General features: G+C 36.6%; 1 protein-coding gene across 1 annotated transcript in view; it reads right to left on the reverse strand.

Annotated features, from left to right (window-relative positions):
• Nucleotides 1-16280, reverse strand: part of LOC148655015 (copine-8) — a 169682-nt gene extending 153402 nt beyond the window's left edge. The window contains exon 1 of the mRNA XM_088645067.1: nt 16053-16280. Within this exon, the coding sequence (XP_088501193.1) occupies nt 16053-16150 (98 nt within the window). The 5' untranslated portion in view covers nt 16151-16280. The remainder of the gene's footprint in view (nt 1-16052) is intronic.
• Between the last annotated feature and the right edge of the window lie 9427 nt (nt 16281-25707).

Below are 25707 nucleotides of genomic sequence, written 5' to 3' on the forward strand. Positions count from 1 at the left end.
TACTGTAAACTACATCAAAATAATACAATACATAATACAATAATAAGAAATTATGCATATTGTGTTGGGCTTTTTTATGTATGTTATTTTATACATAAATGCAAAAGTCAACTGACATGCATTTTATTATATTATCGTACACTTCTTTTTATTTAGTGGCAGCCTTTAGTTTTTGTGTTACGTAGGAATGAATGTTTCTCCAAATACATCAATCAGTTTCTACCATCAGCACAGATGCTCTCTTTCTCAGTCTTATGAATGACATTTACATGATATTGACAGCTGTTCTTATCGGTTGATTTCATAAATGATTTGTCACCAAGAAGACAAGTGCTCTATTTGCTGATGACCAGTCATCCCTGCCAGGCAACAGATGATTTTTCATTAGAGTGATTCTGTCACAACAAAACACTGCCAATGGCAGGATTGCCTCTTGTGAGGTGGCCTCAAGTTTATAAGCTTGTGTTGTAAAAACTAATCATTTTTTAACAGCTCATTGATAAAATCTTCATTTTATATTTGCATATCTAACACCTTCTTATTTTGTCTTCATATCGATATTTTATACATTTTAAAGGTGACAAGATTCTTCATTAACTGCTAAGATTACCACTTTTCTTTCACTCATTATCCATCAACACATATACATTTATTTTGCGTACTGCAGATACCCAAGAAAAAATTATGATACTTCAAAAAAAATTAAAGCCCCTTTTTAATGTCTATGCCATCCTGAGACTTGAAAGAAATATTATCCTCTGAGACTGTTTAGACAAAGAATCACATAATGTAAAGAAACCAGAGAAAAACTCTTCAAATGTGACCCCAATTTTAGAATGGCTTTCTCTGAAAGCAGCATTCCATTCCATCCAAGCTTTTAATGCAATACAGTGAAACTTTGCTGGCTAGCATGTGAACATATTAAAATGCTAAATATCCTGTAGATTAATCTGGAAGGTACCTGAAGCACTGCAATGTACTGGAATTGCTCAAATCAGAATGTATTTGAATGCGGTTTTTTTTAAGTTCAGTATAGACTCACCATAATAAAAGAGGGGTGTGGAAAGGGTGGTAATTACCCCAGGCTAATGCTAATTCCTTTGGGCATACTGTTTAAGATGCTGACTATATTCTAAACTAAACTGTATTCTATACTCTATTCTATACTAAACTGCATGCAGTATATGAAGATGATATTTAAAATGATTGAATCATTAGTATTTCCTTAATTTGAGAATATTATTTTATTGACTTGAAATTGCAAGTTTTAAAACCATACATATACAGACACTTGACATTAGTACTTTAGCACTGATTGTCAAAAGAACACACATCCGAAAATATAACCATGTTCTTGCAGGTAGCAGGGCACTGTCTTTTCATGGGTCAAGGGTTATGCACATCTACATGTTGTGTCAGATAAAAGTACACTGAGGAGTTCCCTGACATTATACCTTGTGTCAATACAGCTATTTTTTTGGTTTGGGACATCCAAGCCACTTATGAAGACCACTAATAACAGACCAGTTTTGAATGTGCAGTACTTTGGAGATTTCTTGCTGATTATACTAAGGTCCCACTGACCAGGATTGTATCATTATTGAAAGTCTGCCAGTTTTTAAGATATTTCTGGAATGTACTTTACAGTCTGCAGACAAAAGATATCTTTGCCTTGTACCCAGGGCTGTCAGATGAGGTGGTTCATTTTATGCATGTAGAAGAAAATGGCTTTGTGTAGGCACCTAACTTTTGGGCTAGTTTTTTACATTTAATGCAGGCATCAAGAAGAATTATATTTTGAAGGGATTAAAAGTTTTAGCCATATTGTGTTTCAAAATACTTAGATACATGAACACACCACTTGGTGTATGACAGTAAGTCTTCTTTAACTTCTCTCAGGAAATGACATACTGTATGTGAGTGTTCTGCTGAATATACCAAATTTTTCACATTCCAAATGCACTTTCATGCTGCTGAATTTGCAGGAACAAATAACAATGTGTATATTGCACTCCTTATACAGGGCCAATAACAGCCTTTGAACATCAAGCAAGCACTGGATCACAGACAATATCAAGATGGCCAGAAATGCAAAGAAAACAAAATTGTAACTTACAAAGCAACAAACATCAATAAATACTGCTGATGCACTGGGAGAAAGAGGTAAGAAAGAATGTGAAGCATTTTAGATGCATGGAACTAAATGCTTTCCTTTAAATAATTCACTCTTAAGACCATACTTCGACCAGCAGCTGCTGATGATGTTGGTACATCACCATGCTTTCCACTTGTGAACTGACTGACATTTCATACACCCCTTTAGATTTGTAATAGAAGCCAATAAGCTTGTTAGCATGTATCTTTTTATGATTAAACTACAACAGGCTGTTGACAAGCACTTGACAAGCCACTTTATTGGGCTACTTTTATTGTTTTGTACTTTGATAACTTTGGGCTAAGTAATTTCTGGCAACCCTGCTAGTATCTGTTCTTATACAGTATCTAGGAATCAGGTTATTTACTGCTTACAGCTAATGTAATGTATAAAACAATAAATACACAAAGACAGTGATAAGCAATAAAATTATGTCCAGATTTAAAAAAATAAAAAAGTATGTATAAAAACATTACAACACAAATGGTTTTACTTCATCTTCTGTAGAAATAATACATTTTCATTCACATTTATTTAAATTTTGTAAAAGCAGCACGTGAATTAATTTTTTAAAATATTTCAAATCACACCTTTCCAGCATCAGCAGTTTATTTTCTTAATTAGTTTTACACAGTTCTCAAGCTAATTACTCAGACCTGTCTGATCACTTATCACCTGGAATACATACAAAGCAACTGCTCCCCTCAGCACTATGTGAACCCTTTTTTTCTACAGAAATAACCAGAATTTACACAGCTTCTCATAGTACAAACACCACACATCAAAATGAAGTGAAGTACAGCTCCCACATGGATAACACAAGACAACCCTTATTTGCCAGCTACCTCATGCTATGGTAGATCAGGTGAGTGAGAAAATAATTCAACAACTGAATTTAGAGGGAACTTAGGGGAGGCCTAGTTCATAAAAGCATAAAACTGTACTAAAACCAGGACACTGGGACTACCACCCATACTCTTACGAACAGAGCCATGGTCTCTTATGACCTAGTAATCAGGACTTCAGTTCAATGCCTCATCATGAGAATGGCACCTCCTACATAACAGTGTCCTTATTACTAGAGCTTGAAAGTTCTGAGTGCCTCCTTTTGGTCCATTAACAACATTTACAACAGCAACCAGGTTTTCCATAGAGGATTTCCATCTCAGTGTTAATCAGACCGAGCCTTGCTTAGCTTCTGAGATTGACAAGAGGAGGTTATAAAGTGATAGTGCTGCATCAGTGAAATGTTATTTGGATTTTTAAACTTCATATTACAAAATAAATACATAGAAAAATGAATTACACTAGGAAAGCTGTTGTCCCTTTGACAGAAGTTCTTTTTGAGGAAACACTGAACACTATAGTGTCACGGACGTCCAAGGGGACTAACCATGGGGAGCAGGAGAGCGGAAAAAGACCTATATGCGTAGCGGCGAGACGGGAAAAAGGCCCGGGCTCGTTAGTGCAAAGAGTTCAGGAATGCCGTATAGAAACCTATGCCCTCAGGGAGCATAGACAGGAAGAAGACGGGTTCATTCCCGATGTAGCGCTAGTCCTGAATACTGAGATTCAGCTGTCCACAGTTCTGACCGTAGTTCACTCGTTGATCAGGCGATTGTTCGTGGTGGGTTCACAAGGCTTGCTGCTGGGCTAACCTCGGGTGGATCCTTTGGTTACGTGCGGCGACCTCCGTCCTCAACTCTTAGAACAAAGTAAAGTCCTGGACCTCGGACACACTGGCCGTTACGTGATTGTCAGAGATGAGTCTGAGAATGTCCTGGGCCCTGTGCTGCCTGTTTTACCTGGAGAAACTACAGTTGTTCATTGGTTGAAAGTTTCATGGGCATCCGAGACACACGTAGGGTTAACCTGCCTTACCAGTTCCTGATTGGCTGATCGAGGTGGAGGATGAGTAACCATGCTCTCTGACATTAGGGTTGTAAACATCCTGGGATGCACTCTTCCAAGGAATCTCCCAGACAGTAAGGTGCCAGAGATTACCACTTATTAGGGTGGCTGGTGAATCTTATCAGGAAACTCTATCAGCTAGAAAAACACCTTAAATGTGAACCAAATGGAATGGCCTCTCTGTATCCAGCACCACTGAGATGAGGCATAGAGAAACTGGCAAGGGAGCAGCAAACTTAATGACTGTATTTTTAATAAGCCTTGCCGCTACAATTATTACAAAACATTTGCAAAACATTAGTGAGGTGTCTGTGTTGCTTATTATGTAGAGTTTTTCAGAGTAGTTGAATTACATAAAATAACATATACTCCACTGTCAGGTTACTAAGATGACAGCAAGTATTATTAAGGTAACATCATTCTTGAATAAATACAGTAAGTAATTGATATAAAAAAACTTAAAACAAAGTCTTGTAAAAGGGTTGAGGCCCTGCTAAAAAATTACAAAAGCACAGAACACCTTTCTGTTTTTAAAAGAGGGCTAACAAAATTTAATGGACCTGTAATGCCTAAAGGAAGTAAATCAAATTTCTGTTTCAATACAGCATCACAATACTTTCCCTGTCAGTAGGCTATAAAAGTCCAGCCTATTTCAAATCGGAATTAAAGGGCTAAATGTTTGTTTGGAAAATATTTCCCTGGGAAGTCATTATATTTATCACAGTTAATTTATAAATTTATCACATACTGTTTTCCATTCTTCAAGTTAGATTTGGTTATCCCACAAAAAGAGGAATTTATCACAGAACTGAGACTATAAACCAAGTGTGGTCTGGCCTAAAAGAATGTGAATTCCAGTACACTATTTCATAGTGTTTTACATCTAAGGTCTGATCACATTCAAAAGACGATGTACCACTTATTATGTAATATTTTCTTCTGTATTTTACATAACATTCTGTATTTTACATACATATTGTAACATATAGTTCATAAACTATATAACAGACATGGATATGGGACTGATGCAACATACTACTACTAATATTTAAGATACAAACTAAAAGTAATTCATATTTGGAAATGTTCCTAAAAATTACACTAAAATTTGTAAATTAAATGGCAGATTCAAACCTATAATTAGAGAGTACCATACTCAGAGGCTACCAATGGCTCAGCCAATAAAAGTATATGCTTGCAGTACAGTACAGATGCAGCCATTCAAAATGCGCGGTAAAAACCCGCGGTACGGTAACCTACCCACAAGCCACCGCGGGGCACCGGAGGGTACCGCAGGGCAAGTGATTGGCTGGCCAAAATGACCGACAAGGGCACCCTTGGTGCATTGGTTGGTAGTGCAAAGATTTAATCATTTAATGTCTTTACTGTGCACATTTTAATCCGCTTAGTTTTGAATATTTATATGGATTTTACCACTAAAGGGAAATTTTAGTAGCTGAGCATAAAAAGAAGAGGAGCATAACGCATCTGAAGGTTATAAACGATATTAATTAAGGAACATAAACATTACTGTATGTATGTAAACTGTACTGTGTATGGCTGGTCTTGGTAGTTTAAAGAAAAAATACACACCAGTCTTCCATTTCTCCCTAAACATTTTAAGCATGAAAGTTTTATGAAACGGTACCCAAATATGCGATTGCTGTATAGAATGAATTTTAATTTAAAAAAATTATTTAACACGAACATTAAGCTGTTTACATCTTCCGCCTGAGAACAGTCACCCGTTGCTACCCAACGCAGAATGGTGATTGGCTGACACCATCTGACACCCCTCTGATTGGAGAAAAAAGACGTGCTGGTTTGCTATACCAGGAAGAGGATTTCTTTCTATTCAAAACGTGTATTTTAAAAGTTTAAGAAGTAAAAACCTTACAGCGTACACAGATTTCTAAACTGATCAGGATCGTTATTTTTGTCTTATGCATAATAATGTTCACCGCTCTGTCCAGCAAATTAATAATAAACTTTATTTTATATAGCTTTTTAAACGAATAAGTAATTAGATTGCTCATAAACCTAATCACTTGCTTTTTCTTTTTATTTAGGCTCAGATTTCAACTATAGATCGTATTATTAATAACCATAATAACAACCAACCAACAAAAACAACCATATAAACATAATACCAACCAAAAACATTGATAACAACCACAATACAAAATCAAATAATCAAACCATTTTACACTCGCAAAGTCCTCCAATTATCATAATCCCGCCCCTTATGCAAAACCAAACCTTCCTCCCATCCCAGTTTATCCTGTTTATCATAAACAAAATCCACCTCAATTTTCAACATAAAGCATTACACAAAATCAATACCTCAACACTCCATACTCAACAACGATAATTCACAAACAGCCAGAACATGTAACTACACATTCCCAAACAGACCTCATTTCCATAGCCCCGCCCCTTATGCAAAACCAACATCCCTCCCCTGTTCTCTCTCTCCCCTGGCGGTTGTAATTGTTTTTATTTTCAAATAAATTTTAGCAAAGTCATGTCTTTTAAAAATCTTAAGATTTTTATATTTATGTCTTTATTTAGTGGTTTCATTAGTGACAAAGGCTAAACTTTCTTGGAAAAATGTCTTTTATGTAAACCATGTTTGCTATTAATTCATTCAGGGCTAAAATATGTTCATTGTCTTCTAATGAAAGAAGGGTTCCTTTCGCCGTAGTCGGGAGCCTAGCCTTTAACTAGTAAGTACTGTACTTACTGGGTTTTTGAGGGGGGGGAGGTGTCTTTCGCTGGAAATCTCGCCTCCTACTTTGAAAATACCCATGAAACCGGTTCAATTCGTCACAGCCAGCACTCCTGCAGAGAGGGGGGTTGTACTTGCAGTGTATACAGTACACGCGTTATGCTCTTCGTTAATGTCTGTGAAGTTTTATTTAATCTCTGAGCCATACTGATCCTTCTGGAAGCCAGTTTCCGCCAGGGAGTAAAAAACAAAACACACTATGGTATTCTCTCCAATGCAGTGCAGTTAAAAACATACCTCTGATGCTGCTCCTAAATGAATATCGTTTATGACCATCAGAAGCTTTATGCTCCTTTTCTTTTTTCCAGTGGATTGAACAGGGAGAGGCATTTCATGATGTACTTTTCACTGGTGAAACAACAGTGGCTCTGGAACAGTTTTCAACCATGTCGTTTTATAAAAAGGGGAGATATGTACACGTTACTGAAGATAAAAGTTTAGCCTTTGTCACTAATGTAAACACTAAATAAAGACATATAGAAATCCCTACGTTACAGACTGTATATGGCTGGTATTGGTAGTTTAAAGAAAAAATACACACCAGTATTCCACTTTCTCCCTAAACATTTTAAGCATCAGAGTCTTACATGTGGTTATTTCGAAAACGTTTGTACGTGCTCCTTCTTACCATGTTACTGTTTACTGTTACTGACCATATTACGTTTAAGTGCCTGTGGGCACTTTTCCTGTCCGTGGGGGGTGGACCGTCTTTCATTAGAAGGTTAGTCTGTTCTACTCTGAGAATGTAGAGGGGGTGGAAAGTGCCCGCGGTCATTTAATTAGTATTAAAATCTTAGTTATCTTTCTAGTTCACAGGTTTGCATGCATAATTTAATTTTGAAAGCCACTGAGACATCAGGTACTACTGTTGTATTTATGAAAAAGAAACAAAACAAAAAACATACTAACAACTGTGCCATCCTACTCCTTAGTTAATACATTTTATTATTCATAAACAGTTAACATTGTTAGCAAAATATTTTGAATTATATTTAACCCTATTTTTTCTTTAGTTTTGTATTTAACTTATTATATGATAGTCAGACTTAATGTATATTAATGTATATTTGAACAATGAAAATATATTTTTACAAGATTTTACATTAAGCACTTAAAATTAATATGGTTAATAATAGTAAACTGTAACATGCTGTAACAAGATCGGTTAAACTGCGAAGAAAATCCTTTCAGAGAAAATGTTTCAGGTGTGAAGAACAAACCTGTTCCCACACATCCTGCCCCCACTACCATTAGAATATACACAAACATTTTAGCGTTTCATTCTGAGCAGAAGACCCTCACACCTGAAGAGTGCTGGCTGTGACGAATTAAACCGGTTTTACAGGTTTCAATCACAGATTGGGACTCAGTAAAGTAACACACAGCGCCACTGGATTTGATAATACTGTACCTAACCAAAATCCGCAATATGGAAACAGAACCTGTGTAATTGTTGATAGATGATGTACTCGTAACATTTTTTCAAGACGAACTACAACATTTAAAAAATGACTTGTATGTACTTGATATCTCTAATCAATCCACGGGTTCCAGCACAAAACGAAACTAAAACGCATACCGTTTCGCGCTTCTTATTAGTTGCTCAAAAGTAATTTGACCGTATGAAATGCATAATATAAACCTAGAAACATATACGTGAGCAGTACTTAAGCACTGTAGTATCGGTGTTAAGACATACCTCTCAAATACTGTAAATCAAGTTAAAAATATCTCAAGACCGATTCTGGTCGTAATGAAACCATGTTTCGTGTATGTTTTCTTTTTCATCTTGAAATAACTCATTTCTAAATACCTTTTTCACTGTTAACATCTTGTAGCAACTTTGCGACAAAATATACACTCTGACAGTTCATCCTGCTACCAACATTAAATAAAACAAATCTTAAGATTTCTATATTTATGTCTTTATTTAGTGGTTTCATTCGAAGCTTACAATGTTTAGGGAGAAATGGAATACTGGTGTGTATTTTTGTCTTTAAAGTACCGAGACCAGCCATATACTGTATGTTTATGTTAAGATTTCCCTTCAGTGGTAAAATTAGATATGAATATTCAATACTTAAATGGGCACAGTTAAGACATTAAATATACATATACATATTGTATACAGTACAGTTTGCATACGGTAATATGTTTATGTTACGCGATTAAAAAATAAATAAATAAAACTGAAAGGTTCAGCACCAGCTGGATTCGAACACACAACCTGCCAGTTGGTAGTCACGCACCTAGACCAGTAGGCTACAAGACAGCTCGCATAAGCAGGCAGGCGAAACAGCCCTACACAGCCCTGCCACAGTACACGGATATAATCATACCGTTATTAAATTCTTGAGATACGCGATTCCATATTATATTCCCTTTTAATCAAATTCTAAAAGTATGCTTGTTGACTCCGGTATCACGTTAGTTAAAGACTTCGAAGCTTACAATGTTTAGGGAGAAATGGAATACTGGTGTGTATTTTTTTCTTTTCATGATAGGTGTCGCATTTTAAATCATTTTCGTAGTTAGAAATTATGAAACGCCCTGTTAAAAGCAAGGAAGTTTTTATGCCCGTTGAAGTAAAACAAAATGCCTGACAAAGTATGGCTTGGACAGATTCCAAGTGCTTGTACAAATGTGCTAAAGAAATTATACTTTGAGTATACAGCTTGTCCAAAGTCATCCATTATTAATACTATTAGTAATATCTTCAGTAAAGGCTTTGATGCATAAATATTTCTGATAAAGGTAGGTTGTGTACTTTTGTCCAACTGAGCAATCTTGCTTTCATAAAATATACCAACATTTAAATGACTGATGATTAACATGCTGTAATACACAGTTCAAAATTAAAGGCTCGAATGCTGTACATGAGAGGTTAAGCTCCCCCTGGCGGTTTTACAAGGCGACGCCGGATAGTTAGTCACGTGACACACGTGATACCGCGTGATACCCCGGTGGGCGTGTCGCGGTATGCCGTGAAATACCTCACCCATTTTGAATGGCTGCATCTGTATGAGCCCTATAGTTCACACATCACCAATTTATGGGTTCTTAAAACTATTCAATGTAAGTGTAACACCTTACACATTCTTGAAAAATATTACACTGCCAGAGAAACAAGCAGATTTGTAGCTTAAAAAGAGGTTAATGGTGAATTCAGAATTCGAAGTTTCACGAATTAAGTTGTTACATGTGCTTTTTATTCTGACTACAATATATACTGTACTAAGCACAGTACAATGCATTAAATTGTTTGCAATTCAGACATTGGGACTTTCTTATTCAAGTCAATTCATTCAGTTAACTGAACAATCAAAAGTCTCTGATTTGTGTTTTGAACACTTCTGAACCAATTATTTGGTGTATTAAAGTTTTTATTTTATTTCTCCTTTCAAAAGTGTAACTTACAGTACACACAATAACTATAATAGATTATAAGTAACATATGATATTATTTGTGTAACTTTACATTTTAGCAGTAACCCACACATAATCAGAGGAAGAAACTGTACTTTAAAAAAAAACTGGACAACTGCCAAAAGACAAATATTGACTTCAAAAGATTTTCCAGACTGAAGCAAAAAAACGTAACCAATGTAACCACTACAACTATGGTTCTCGACTGCATTGATTAAAATCTGAAGTAGTCTCTTATTTGTTTTTACTGATTACTTACTTACTTTGAACACAAATAGGTAGCTGTGTCAGCATATGATGGCTGCAAAGGAACAGGTAAAGGTTTATTCCATGCTGAAAGGAGAAGAACAGAGGCACATCCTTTTGGTTGTGGGTTGTGAGCCTTTTTCAGGTTCACACCTGACAATTTAATTCACTTGAAGTCCTTGTTTAAAACATCTGCCTCTTGTTTTCACTAGCTTGGGGCTTCTTTTGGGGGGAATATATGGATCTCTACCAGGTAAAGACAGCTATTTCAGTAGTATTGAAGAGATGCAACAGGTTTAATATTGTGTTGTGATTATTTGTATTTTTTTTGGAAGGAAATTCTTCAAAAGCTAAAACATTGCATTTCTAACTTCCATGCTCACGAGTCAAGCAGGAGTCACACAAGTAGAATTATAATGGACAATTATAACCTGCTGCTGTTTTGTTTCAGACATTTTTTTGTTCTGCTGTAAATGCGGTAAAGTTTACCTCAATATCACTTTTGGTAGTGATGTAACAAATGAAGTGAAAAGTAAACACAGCCTATTGAATTTTTAAACTCCAGCCTGGAAAAAGCAAAACCAAAAAAACCTTTCAATATTTCCCAGAACAGTGTATGCATTATTTATGACTGTGATGGTGAAGTACTCTGATCTGGCTATAGGTTTTTAATGAAAGGCCATATGGGTTACAGCAATCAGAAGAACTCACTAAATGGCCAGCTGTGTTCTTTTTAGCACTAGGAAATACGATGTAAGCAATATGTACCACTATCACAGCAAATTTAATTAAGATAACTCATAATTTATTCAAATGTGTTAACTTGCGTTAACTTGCGTTAACCTTTCAGGGGTGCTTACAGTAAGGATATTAAAGTTCTAAATGAAGACAAAGTAATTTCTTTCTAAATTCAGATGGTTATGCCATCATAATAGATTTGTTCATATCCTACAAATCCTGGTACACAACAGTTTTCATTAAATATTATTTTTATGTCCATGTTACCATGCTACACATCATTTTATATGGAAGTCCATTTAATTTGCGTAATACTATCTAGCGAACATAATGTTTTGCTCATAAAGAGGTATCTCAAATTAAGCAAGTAAAAACACTAAGCCGTCTGCGTTCACTCACTTTAATGTGACAGGACAGGTTTCAGAAGAATACACTTTTTTAAAGCTAGTCATAAACAATAACTGCTAACAGGGTAATGAAGTTAAAAATGATTCATTTTTCATTTGATTTATGACTTTTAAATACATTTCTGATTTCTGTTTGGAAAGATGGCACATTATATGCCAGTTGTCAATGGGTAAATGGCTGTTAACTTTTTATTAGGTTAAATGTCATCTTGAAAGCATTTGCTATACATAATGGAAGAGGATATATGCAATCCTTCCAAACCATTCAAGTACGAAGACAGGTATAGAGCATAACAGACGTTATTCAATACATACATACTGGATAAAAACAATCAAATTAAGTACAGAGTTTGTCATAAAATAAATAAATATATATATATTCTTATTTGACAAATACCAATATACCGCAACACAAAGAAGCACATGAACAGACACTGCGCACTGACCACAGCCTTTTGTACATCTACAGTATGTTGAGAAAGTGACTGCCCTATTTAGCTAGGTTCTGTTTGCCCTCTTTCCCAATGAATCTGTATTCAACAGCTGTGTCTTCCCAGTGAAAATACTGCACATAAAAAACAAGTATATGAGGACCTAGACAAAGGTAATGGGATATCAACTCCAATACAAATGTATATGAACAGTTATCTATACAATGATGACTGACGCCTCTCAATATAAACATACAGCCACAATCCATAGCTGGAATGGAAATCCCCAGAAACCTCGATCATTTTATAACAGTCAACTAGTCTTCTCTGTGTTCATAAATTGCATTACCAACTTGAGTTAATGTACAGTATGTCACAGATGATCTTCAGAGTGTACTTGCCACTATGACATCCAGAATTCCAGAATCCAGTAGAGTCTTTTTTGGGGAATGTAAAAATAAATTAGGGAAGGCAGTCAAATCAGTCCCCTACAAATGCAACGTTAATCACAGTTTCCTGCATTACAAGATTGAGCTGACGGACACAATGCCTATCCTGGATCTAACCTGCTGAGCCCTTCAATCATAGCTTTGAGGAATTACTTTTGGAATATTATGTAAGATCACATCCAGTTGTTCAAGCAATATAGTGGTAAAGAATTCCAAGCAGGAATCTTATACCTATATCCCGGTACTGTACACTCGTATATTGATATTATTAAATCATCATCTTGTATAGCCACTAACTCAGTGCTTCTCAATTTGTTGGACAGTTAAGTATATTTAGGAAGTATACCACACTTTTATACACTTTTATACAGGTTACCTCAAGCTTGCAGCCCAATAGTTTGTTTAACATGGTTTATCAAGTCCTTTTAAACACAGGTGCCATTTTCAAATGTGTTTTGAACCGGTCTTTGCAAACTTTTACAGACATACTCTTTTCTCTTGTCTTTTGTTGAGCCCTTGCAACAGGCTAATTAGGTACTTACCTTTACAGCCTCATTTTTTCCTCAAAACTCATTGCCAGCAACTTACCTATACAATTTACTATTACAGTTCTAATTGTACCATAATCTCTTTCAGACTTGAATCAACACTGTTTCAGTTTTCTATTTAACAGCTCTTTTACCAACAAAACTATGCATTGAGACATCAGACAACACAGTGGACTCAGTAATGAAACAATGGGGGTATTGCCTTCCATCAACATCCCTGCAGTGCTCCAGGGCTGCTACCACACATGTGTTACTTGGTGCAGTAAGGAGAATGCTCCAGAGTAATTACTGCACATACACACTTATTTGCTATAATAGCTGCAATAGCTGGAAGTGAAATAATTATTACCATAATGATGTTACAATTGGCCATAGGCCGGAGAGCAAATTCATTTAACTTTCATTAAATTACAACTGATGTTTTATTGTCCTTTGACACATTTTAATTTCACATTTTATCCACAATTCTTTTTAATATTGCTATTATTTTTTATTATTAAATCTTTTTATTTTACAGTGCTTTTCTGTCTGAATTGAAACTGGTGTGGAAAGGGTAACCTGTTCTGTCCTCTCCAGATGTCAAGACCTTTTTATGGCTTTAGATCATTACCAGTTGTGTTCCAAAATGGGCCAAAACATGTCACATGGTCTTTTAAAGTCTACTAGGTACTATATTCTATACTTTAAATATTAAAAATGACTATTTCATTATGAATATTAATATCATTGCTGTTTGTTTTATTGTGTTCCCAACTTCAATTTGTAATGATAAAGAAAGCTAAAATGTTTCTTGCAGAACAGGAGATATTAAGTTGGCATGTTTCTCTGTTTTTGGTCTACAAAACCTAATGTGTTAGAATGCGAACATTACTTAGTTTCTAAGTTACTGACAACCACCATGAAAATTACATCAAGCCACGATGCTCTAAGCATTCTAATCACAGGGGCCCACTATGATTTCCAGTCTCTGCCCGCCATGCAGTGTGGCATGCTTCTCACGTTAGGGAATTTCCTAAATCAGAGAGCACTTATCAGCAGTGGGATGCTGTTAATCACTGGGGCGGGCATACTACAAGCATTCCGCTCAAAGGAAAAGCATGTTTATAACAACATCTCTTACAGTATGCATGAAGGCAGTACTGAAGAGTTCCATAACGAAAAAAGATTTGTTTTCCTTTTCAGAAAATAACATACCAGTCAGATTCTGAACACTGAACAAGCCACTGTTGTGGAATGTATCCACGTTAAAGTAAGACCAAAAATTCTGTATGGCTCTGCCTCAACAGGGGTACTCATAACAGTAGGAATCACTGTACAGACATACTGTACAGTACCTTTCGGTATAACAAGCAGTAACTTCCATTATTCGGGTAATCCTTAATCCCCCCCGAATTACATTACAGCTGGGGAAAACAAACTATAACTGGAATGTACATTCTTACTGTCCTATTGGAATGTACATTCCAATGGAAATAATGAAAATAATAAGTAAATACTATTGTACAATATTTTTCTTAAATTAGAAGTTATAGAAAGTTACATACAAATAATAACAAACAGTATTTAGGCAAAATGAAATATAAATTGTGTTCTTGTGTAATACTGTTGTTAAATGAGGGGCAACATTTATAGTAAAAATGGCAGTATTCCTTTTTACACTCTAATCCACCAACCAACCTGACAATATTGCCTCTTTCCATTCATGTCAAGCTATGAAGACAGAGGGCTTAGGGTTGCATTCTGGTGTTATGCAACCTGAATAGAGCTGCTCCTTCAAAGAAGAAGCCTTGGATACAGGATGCCATGTTTCAGGGAAGATGGGATAAAATATAATGTGAATCATCCCTAACCTTCGCATTATTTCTGACGCTTACTGCCAGAACACATAAAGCAGTCAATTACATGTGCGGAGCAAGGATAATTTATTATTATATTTTCTCAGGAGGAAAATCTAACAAAATCAGGCACTATAAAACATTCACCATTAATACTTGAAACAGCATATCTCATAATTTTGCAGAGTAAGTGTATACTGTATGCTGTATATAAACACACTGTACTTGTGAGCAAATATTAAAGACTGAAACCATGTCAGTAATATATGTTTGTGTGATATACAGTAGATGGCACATTTAATTTAAAGGACTAAAATATTTTAAACACAAAAACCCTGTAACCTTTTACTGCTGCCACATACTGTAGCAATCCTGCGTTTTAGAAAGCAAGATGACGTAGAATAAAAAAATCAGTCACCTGCATATGCTGTATAAACACATGTTCAACAAGTACCAAAAGAGTACTTTGGTATTCCACCAGTTTTGTGCTCGTTATTTTTTTTTAAATTATAAAATAAAATACTCGCCATACAAAACATTTGAATCGCTCAATTTGTAATACATCAAAGTAAAGTTGGAAATAGCTATTAATATATCCGGCATTTTGTTTACAAATATTGAAGTGTCAAAACGTTGCCCAATACACTGCACCAACTAGATAATTATTACCAAAGCAATCCAAAAACTTAAAAAAAAAAACTTCAGTAAGGCAGGTAAGGCAACTAGCACGGTATTACCAAAAACGTAAATTACATTAAAAGCATTGTAAAACGCAAGCACATTGAAGGGATTGGAAGTTTGGTAGCTATTGAATTTGTATACACTGTTACTTTAAGAGCAGTAAGAGGCAACATTCTTCGAAAAATTAAAAAAAAATCCTGGCACGCAAACTAAACAGTTTCAGTATTATGTTTTTTCCCTCATACACTTATAGTATGCTATCACTTAAAATAAGATTAAAACAATCATTTAAAACTAGGACACTAGTTTTAAAGTTGGTGTACTTGAGACCTTTGCTAGGACATAGAGTCAGGAATGTAGCACATGCTCACTCACTGTGGCAGATCCGACAGCAGTAGCAAGTACATAAAATAGGTTAATTTGAACGATCCACTTACCTGCAGGACACTGTGATTTCAACTTTGGTGGCTGGAATATTAGCGTTAAGCGGGTCGAAATCTCCAATGGACGCCATGTTCATGAAGCTGTTGTTCATCGTAAGAATATTTGACCAACCCCTACAACAGAAGCGATCTCATAAAGTACACAGTACTATTTGCATGTGAGAAGGAAGATCAGCTCTCAAGGCTGGAGCGAGCAGCAGGGTGATGTCACTCCATAACAAACACAACGTCACCGGTGCCTACTGGCAGCAGCAGCTGCTAGAACAGTGGAATGAAGCGGGGGTAAAGGGAAAATTCATCTGAATAAATTCATTGGAGATTTCAGACAAGGAGAGCAAAGTCAAGAAGACTGACAGCGAATTTTAACTCTGCGTGTGCCGACAAATCACCATTCTGCATTAATCACAAATCTAATGTTAAGAATAATCCATAACATAATTTAAAAACATTTTAATAATACTTCATGTCGTTCTTTAAAGGAGTTTTTTCATAATGAAAAAAAAACAGTTGAAACAAAATGTTTCTTTTTAACTCTCTATGCTATTAACCAGTTGCTTGTATCATGTTTATTATTGTAATAGTGGTAGCAGCACTGATTATAATATAAGAAAAACAAACAACATAATTACTTTTTTCTTTAATAAAATGTGTTTGTAGGCACGTCTGTGACCGATTATTTAGCGATACCTTTCTATGGTGTGTCTTAGACAACTGGCTTCAGTCGTCAGAGTGGCTGTATGCAGAAAATAAAATACACAGCGAATATACAGTAGATCGCTCCCAGCCGATAAACTGTACATACAGTATATCAGGGGAAAAAATAATCTATGCAGTTACTTAACATTATTCAGCATTTTGGTATGGAGCGTATTTCATATGCCAGACAGCCTGAGATGAATTCAAATGTTAAACTGAACTTGTGTTGGATTTATACCACGTCAAACGGGCAATGTTTGTACAATGTCTGCACCCTTCTGTGAATCTAAATAGATTTAAAACCGTAGGATAATATACAATACCGATACTTTTCGTGGATTTTCTAACAAAAAAGGGTTATTACACTTTAAACAACTCTTGGGACTATTTCCATCAATAGCATGCCTCGGGTACAAGGCTTTAGAAACGCACGATTGCAGCCACTGGATGGCTCCTGTGAGCAGCAGATCTAACAGAACTTAAAGGTTTATGAATTTACCAAGCAATACTGTATACTGTATGACTGTAATACTGTATTTTCCAGTCAATATATTTGGATCTTTTTGAGTAAACAAGGTAAATGAAAGCTAATGTCAAAAATAGGTTATTTTTTAAGAAACGAGACAGGCATCTGGTACAGGATTGTTGTCTGAGATTGCACTATTAATCTCAGAAATACTAAAACATGTTTTTTTATATATATATTTACTTATTTTAAAATGAAAGTCATCTTGGTACAATTATTTTTTTAATTCTTTCCTTCAAAGCTACCAAGGACAAAAGCTTTTAGCAGGTCTGTGTGAATTTAAATTCTTCTAGTACTGTACAGTATGTAAGCAAATGCAACATACTGTAAAAGCAAGTATATATTGTGAATAGTATATAGTTGATAATTTTGACCTTCTCAAAATGCTTTTTTTAATTTAACAAATTATTCCATTACTTACATTACAAGAAAAGCAGACTGTTATTATTTGAGCAAATATTTGTTGTCAAAGATCCTGTGTTTAGTCTTTTTTTAGCAGAGTGGTGGAAAGATTAGGCCACAGTGATGAATTGATTTATCATCACCATGAATCTGCTCTGGAGGTGATGCTTCATATTCTGTAACATAAAGCTGCTAAATGTGGAACTCAGTCACCTAAAAAACATGAGCAAAAAAAAACAGTTGCTTTCAGCATCTCACAGACAGGAGAAACAGAGAAGTTTTCTCCCTCGGTTGTGTTAATTGGATTATTCATCATAGTATTTAACTGAATGCCTCAAGAACTGCTATAACAATGACTTGCAAAAAACTACAATTTTAAAATGCTTGTTTACCAGACTGCTCTTTTTTAAAAGTCATTAATGTAACTTTTTTGCCATGCCACTTCCTAATTTTAAAGACCATGTAAATGTTTCTTGGCAAATACAACATTTTTGACTGATGCAGGCTTTCTTCTTCACCATGTTTAGGTTCAGTGAACCCCATTAGATCCTGGCACTGTGTGCATCTTTCATTGCCAGAATAAACAGTCCAACGTCTCTCATGCACAATATTAAGTTAGGCTGAGTATCTTTGTTTGAGAGTTTGGAAACAGATACTTCTGTCAAGTTCAGCTGTTCATTTTTAATTCTAATAATGACTAAATGAGCTGATGAATACAGAGATAGTTTGCTCAGTACTTTGGATTTAACTCATCTGACAGAGGAATGATGGTGCTGGACAAAGAACCAACATAGGCCCCCCACACACACAGACAGAGGATGTATGAGCCAGGGAGAATCACTGCAACAGGGAGCTGTGTTCAGCCAGCAAGGTTAATGCATGAAGAAGTGGAAATTCAACAGTAGAATTTGAATTTGACCTCCACCCAAACCTCGGTTGAATGACACCATTTCAGCTGCTCAGTCAAGTTCTAATAATGACGAAACGAGCTGACGAACAAAAGGTTAGCTCGCTTGGTATTTTGGTACTCAGTACTTTCCCCCCAAGGAATCCAAAATACTGATGCAGATTTCTAACACTGAGTGAAGAGCAATTCAGCTGCACTTTCAGTGGAATTCAGATGAAGTGCCTGAGAAGTCTGTGTGCTGCAGGTGACAGGATACATGTAAGCAAATATGTGGCAACACATGTGGCTAGCAGCACATGCAGGACCAGCTAACTTGGATTGGACTCTGTAGTGGGCAGCAGAAAAAGCTGGGTGACCAGAAGAGTATTTTGATGCAGAAGAAAGAGTTACTGTACTGGTACTGTATCAGATAACTGCACTAGCTAGTTTGAGACTGAGATTGTGGTGGGTGGCAAAAGACTTTGTGCGACCAGAAGACTAGACTGATGCAGAACAGGGAAGAGAGCTGATGCTAGCTGAACTCAGCTCAGCACTAAATACATATTTTGAGCTGAATCCCCAAAAAGAGAAGGACTATAAGCTACAATTGTGGGGGGAAGCTTTAGAAGAGGGAAAAGTTGAAGGCTGATAGCAACCATTTGTCCACCAGCTCAAAAGAAGAGGACAGGAACCCATCACTGTACTGTAGCTGCTTAGGACCAGCTAGGGACATTGTTGGGGTGAATGAGGAAGCCTGGGTCCAGTGCAGACTGCCTTCTTGCTCTCTCATCCGTTTGGCGGAGTGGGAGTCAGCAACTGGGAGCTCCTGCGGTAGACAGCGAAAAAAGGATTGGAGAAAGGTGAGATACAAAACAGCTTTTATACACTGGGTCCATAGGTGCACTGGGTTGGCCATTCAACCAGAAACAAAAAGAAAAGGGGAAGTAGAGGAATGGAGCAGATGAGATTAGGTAGAGAGGGAAAAGGGGGATAAAACCTCAGTGGAGATAGATACCACATTGCTCAGTTTGTGGGTGGTTGCTTACATTAGAAGACCTAAAAGAAAACTGTGATCGGCATGGTGAAAGTCACTTGTTTTAATTGGAGCTTTGAGGGTAGAGAGGTGAGAGCAGCTCTGGTCCTAGATGAACATAACCTAATGATGGAGGTCACAAGGTCACCACAACGCCAAATGTGAGGTGCGTCCATCTGAGGCAAAGCAGTACTCAGAGTGCTGGAGAGGATGCATGGAATTGTGGTGTTCAACCAGGGAGTGGTGTTCAGACAGCTAGGTTTAATGCACGGGGAAGTGGAAGTGCTACACAATAATTTGACCTCCACCTGAATTTCTCATCAAAAACCCCATTAGGTTGTTGATCTACACATAGTTTACACATCGTCCCAACACTTTCATATATGGTTCAGTGAGAAGTCCAAATTTAGCACCTGTGGGTCTGTTAGTACCAACACCCATTTGACCACTGACCACAAAAATCTTCAGTATCTCTGAACATTGAAACATCTAAATCCTTGACAGGCGCGGTGGTCCTTTTTCTTTTCCTGGTTTTATTTTACCAACTGTTAAAGACCGGGAACCAAAAAGTTAAAGCCAATGCTGTTTCCTGTATTCACATCTCTGAAGATACCCCATCTGAACCAGCCTCCATTATTCTGCCTGACCGAATTGTGGGCCTAACCCCCCTTGAGGCTGAACAGAAGGTTGTCACAGCTTAAGCCACAGAATCAGCCCTGTCAAATACTTCTTGTCCCGCCCCACACTCGCCCATTACTCCATTACAGTCCCAAACCCACTGTTTCATGGTCTTATTCCTAACTGAACCCATCACATTCTCACAGGCACCATATTCCACTGATTCTCACTCCTGAACTAAATATCCAACCATGTCCCTCTCCCTTCACTATTTCAAGTTTCCTCACACACCAAACCATGCTCACTATTGAAAAGCCTCCTTTAGAGTTTTCTAGTGCGCGTTTTTGTCTTGTTGGATTTCCGGGGTTTTTGGACTCAACTTTTCCCTTTTCGATCTCGTCTCTTGGATTTCGCCTTTTGGATTGTCTTTTCGGTTTGTCTCGGCTCTTTCTGGTTAACTGATCTCTAGCTTCTCCTACCGACCTTACTTCTGGATTACAATTTTGGATTGTTTGCCTCTCCATCCCACAGAATTCACGGCTACGCACAGGATCCTCAGAAAACTAACTTCCAGTTCCCTAACACTTCTCCCAACAAACAATATGTTCCTTCACAAACCAGACAGGAGGTCCTTCGATTGGCCAGACATCATGGATTTCCCTTTACTTTAGAGCTCATCGGCAAGTATTTCTGGAGGTCATCCATGAGATCTGAAGTGATTAACTTCATTAAGAATTGCCCAGTTTGTAATGAAACAAAGGACTCCAGGCAGCTGCCATTACCCATTCCAGACCGATCATGGCAACATATTTTTGCAGACTTCGTAACTGGTCTTCCCCGAACCCTGGGGAATTCTGTAATGCTCACTATGGTTAATCACTTTTCCAAAGCTGCCCACTTCATCCCCCTGTCTAAACTATCATCTGATAGTCAGCCGAAATCTTCAGCAAAGAGGTATTTCTACTTTGTAGATTTCCATCCACGATTCTTTAGGACCGAGGATCTCAGTTCGTCTCCTGATTTTGGAAAGTCTTCCGTCAAAAACTAGGAATACGAATGGACCTTTCCTCAGGATACCATCCAGAGACCAACAATCATACTGAACACGTTCATCAGGACCTAGAAAACATATTTCTGCTGCCATGTATCCACTTTCCAAGATGACTGACTGGGCACCCCTTTAACCTTGGGCCGAAGTCTCACAAAACCTTCTGGTAAATACCTCCACAGGAAAATCTCTGTTCGAATTTTAATATGGGTTGCAGCCACCTTTCATAGGACTTTAGACACAATCCTCTAACATAACAGCAGGCCACTAGAGAATTACAGGGACTGTGGGGAGTCATAAGAACCAATCTCCAGAAGGCTATCGAGCGAAAAAAAAAAAGGCAGCCAGAAGCCGTTGACAAAATTTTCTAGTTTATCGTCCCGGTCAATGGGTATGGCTATCAACCCGACACCTCTAGTTAAAACTACCCTCTCATGAGCTGTAACCTCGATATTTAGGCCGCTTGTTGAAACCTGCACTGACCACTACTAACACACCCACTATTACACTTCCTGTGGAGAACTTTAGTAAACTTATTCCAGAATGCATCTTGTATTCATGCAGAGTCCAGTCCAGTTACAATACCTGGTACACTGGCAAGGAAGAGGTCCAGAAAAGCGAATCTGGGTCCCTATCTGGCATCTGGATCAACTCAGATGAATCATTTTCATAAAGAAGCTCTCCCTTTTTCATTCAGTCTCCATCTTGTTGCTAGAGAAAAATCCTTTTCCCTTTTTATTTTTTATATTCTAGTGCAGATTTGCCAGCCTTTACCTTTTTTATTTCAGCTGGGAGGTGAGTGCCCTTCTTTTATTTTTTCTTTTCTTTTTCCTGCACACCATTTTATTTGGACCAACCCCATAATATCTGCCTGTATTCAGCCCACTACTATCTTACCCACTTAAAACATCTGAAAATGCACCTGGACTTCAACAGCATCTCCTGCAGCATTACAGAAATGTCATGTCGATTGGCAGCAAGGCATTTTCATATACCTATGGTATACATATACATATACATATGGCATAACAAAATACAATGTTTTATCATACAATCTGAAAATATGAATAAAATATTATAAAAATGAATAAAAAATGCAATCTAGATATAGTGGGTACATGAGATATAATATTACAAACTTAAATAACTTAGTACCAGAAAAAGTAATTTAGGTATAAAAACAAAAAATAAGAGGCAAAAAACTATTTTTGAGTACTTACTGCATAGTTGAAGCATAGTGCAAAAGACTGATGCCAGATACTGTATACTGATCAACCACACAGTTTCCTTTAAATGATTGAATCTGCTGCATTTGATATTAACACTAAAACATTATTAGTGTTCAGTCAGCTGTGTATAACGTAATCAGAAGCAATACCCCCCTGTTCCTATTAGAAAACTAATACAGTCCATTCTAACCAAGCTCAAGAAACATATGTGATTAGAGGTTTTTCTACTAATTTAACCCTAACATTTCCTTTGCAAATGCTGTTGAAGTATCATTCAATGTGGGCTGGTGGTATCACACAAGCAGAGTTTAGGAGTGGTGTTTTAAAAGGAGCTGGATTGTGAGTCATGATTTTATTGATGTATTAAGTTAGCCACTTGACTTTAAGAATATTGAAGTGGATTGAAATGATCTGCAGCAGCTTGTTAGTTGTTGTAACATCCCTTGACAGATGTCAAAATGATTTAGGCCTGTAAATCAAATGTAATGTGTTATATCACATGGGCCGTGACAATGAGCTGAGTAGTAATTGTCCACTTGTACAAAATTAGAAATCTGGTAACTCTAGGTGCAGGATTTGTAGGCATTAGTGAAAATGTGAAAAACGTAGCTATTCCAGATCAGGTAGGTACAATACATATAAAGTATTGACTTGAATAGGGATTTATCACCTCAAGACTTACAAAAAGCCGTGACACCAAAAATATTACACTACATAAAATGATCATTAGCTAAGCTACAGTATATTTAAGCAGATGTACTACTGGCCCCCTTTTTAAAGTACATTTTGGCCAGTAAAAAACGATTAAACTGATGGACAGTTTAGTGAATTTCCTCCTCCATTTCTCCATCTGAGTGCAAGATCAAATGGAGCAATCCTCAGAATATTACACCAATCTACTCCAAATATCATACAGTACTTGACAAAAACACTGTGCCTGTTGACTGTGATGTCATCAGGGCTGTTAGTTGTTCCTCCGATTTGCAGCCAATAAAATACAAGAACTTACTTTGTATGGTAATAAATGTACTGTATGTGTTTGCTAATAAACATGAGCTTGCAAGACCTCATCTGTAGCAGAAAGGCTCAACATTCAGGAAAAGAAAAGAAAAATATTTATAATTATTGAGGATGTTAAATTTATTTTTAAGGATAAAAAAAATTGGGGCTTTCAATGTCCCATGAAGCATTACAGATTTTTTGGGACAGCTGCATACAGAGCTGTGCTCAAGAATCAAAGGCCTTCAAGCCATAGTCAGATCAAATAAAAGGGGTAACACACTCTGAAGGTAACCAATCAAGCAGCTATAAGCAAGTACAACTGATCAAGATCATGGAAACAGGACTGGAAGCTGAAGAAATAATATGAGCCCTGTGGGCCTAGCAGAACCAGTGGAAGGGTGAGATCTGGTTGGATTTCTGACATGGATGCTGCTGAGTGGATCTTCTCCTTGGAGTGTCACCTACTTTGAATTTAAAAGGGAAATAGACTACACAGCTCTAAAGATAGTGGTAAATGTTGGTCACATTGATTTTCAATCTAGAGTACCTTATTAGAATGAGTCATTTAATATTATAAGGTTTGAAGACTGTTTCCATGGTACAGGATGGTGGAAGCAACATGGTCTCCTTTTAGGATTACAGCAATGCAGCTACTCTCACAAGATAAAAAAACAAATTGCATTGGCCAGGAAGAGGCTGGTGGGTGCGATACTGAGACTTTTCCTTATCTTGCTACACCCACAGTTGTCTGCAAAGGTCACACCCAACTCTTTAAATCCCCCCCCAAAACTGAGCAGTTTATGGCATCACAAGCTGAGGTTGTGGCCCTTTGTGACAGGCGTCCTATAATAGATAGAACTCCAACAGAATGCCACATATTTGCAATTGAAATATCCCTACTGCTGCTTCTATTTTCATTAATTATCAAAACTGAAGGTAATGAAAGATGTTTTATCATCATATCAGAAATAAACTACTCTATAGTTATTAATTATCTATACTTTATTCTTAACTTAATCTGTGTTTTTCATTGACCCCAAATAGATTTAACTATCCATTCTGTAAATCAGTATGTCTGAGCCCATGGCATATGCCAGCACTGTTTTGCAACAAATACTGAAATAATTATGGTACACATTTATGGTGCATGATTTAATGTTCACTTCCAGGTGGCTTTGAAAAACAAACACAAACATCCATATTAGAAATATAATAAGAAGTGACAGGTTTCCCACAATGTAGTGTTCAAATTTCCTTATGGTGCCCTCTATCAAAGAAAGCACCTTTTGGAAAAATGGAAAAATATAAAGTTATCCATTTAACTTTCAAGATTGTGAATTGTTAAGCTTTCCTTGTGAATTGCATCAATAGTTTAATTGTTCAATGAAACTGATTTAAAGAGGCTTTATAACAAACACATTTAGACGACTGCTGTTTTTTTTTTTACATTTTTCCTCTTGAGATACTAAGCAGTTACTTTATATTTCATTATTAACCCTTAAGAAAATTAGTCAGCCTTGCTGTTCATGAGCTGGCATTTAGCACTCAACATCCAGACTATCAGTATCTTCATGCTGATACAAGCTACAGTACATTTATCTCTTGAGTGGCAATACAGAACCAGTAGGTGGCTCAAATATAATTCTGAAATGTCAGGGTTTATAAAAGATGAAAAACAGTAAAGGAATAAATGTGTAAAATCAATGGGAGCCAAAAACCATTTACAATATTTATTATTACTTTATTTGATTCACAAATTTTATCTCCAGGCAAATAGTTTTTGCAACAGCATGCATACATATTGTGAACATTCAGTTTTCTTAATTAATAAAACATGTACAATACTTTATAATTGTGACCTGCTGCCTCAGAAACATAGTAGGTATATACAGGCACACTGTTATAAAGTAGCAAAACTCTTTGGTAACAAACCTTCCTCTTTTCTTTGATGGCTCACCTCAGTTGTTTCAAATCAAACTGATATTAGATTCCCCTATAATAATGTTTGCCATATTGGCAGCAGAACACCCTTTCAATCAAAGAACATTGTTTTCATGTCTTGGTTGCTGGTGGTTGTGGTAATGATCTCCAGTGCTTCCATTTTATGGTCTCTTTTCTGGTCTTTGCCAAGAAGGTTTTATTTCACCTGATCACTTTGTTTTTATTGTGTATTTGCTGGCCCAATCAACATAAATATCCACCATTTTTT

Source organism: Lepisosteus platostomus, chromosome 9, assembly GCF_059453375.1.
Source record: "Lepisosteus platostomus isolate fLepPlt1 chromosome 9, fLepPlt1.hap1, whole genome shotgun sequence".
Lineage (NCBI taxonomy): Eukaryota > Metazoa > Chordata > Actinopteri > Semionotiformes > Lepisosteidae > Lepisosteus > Lepisosteus platostomus.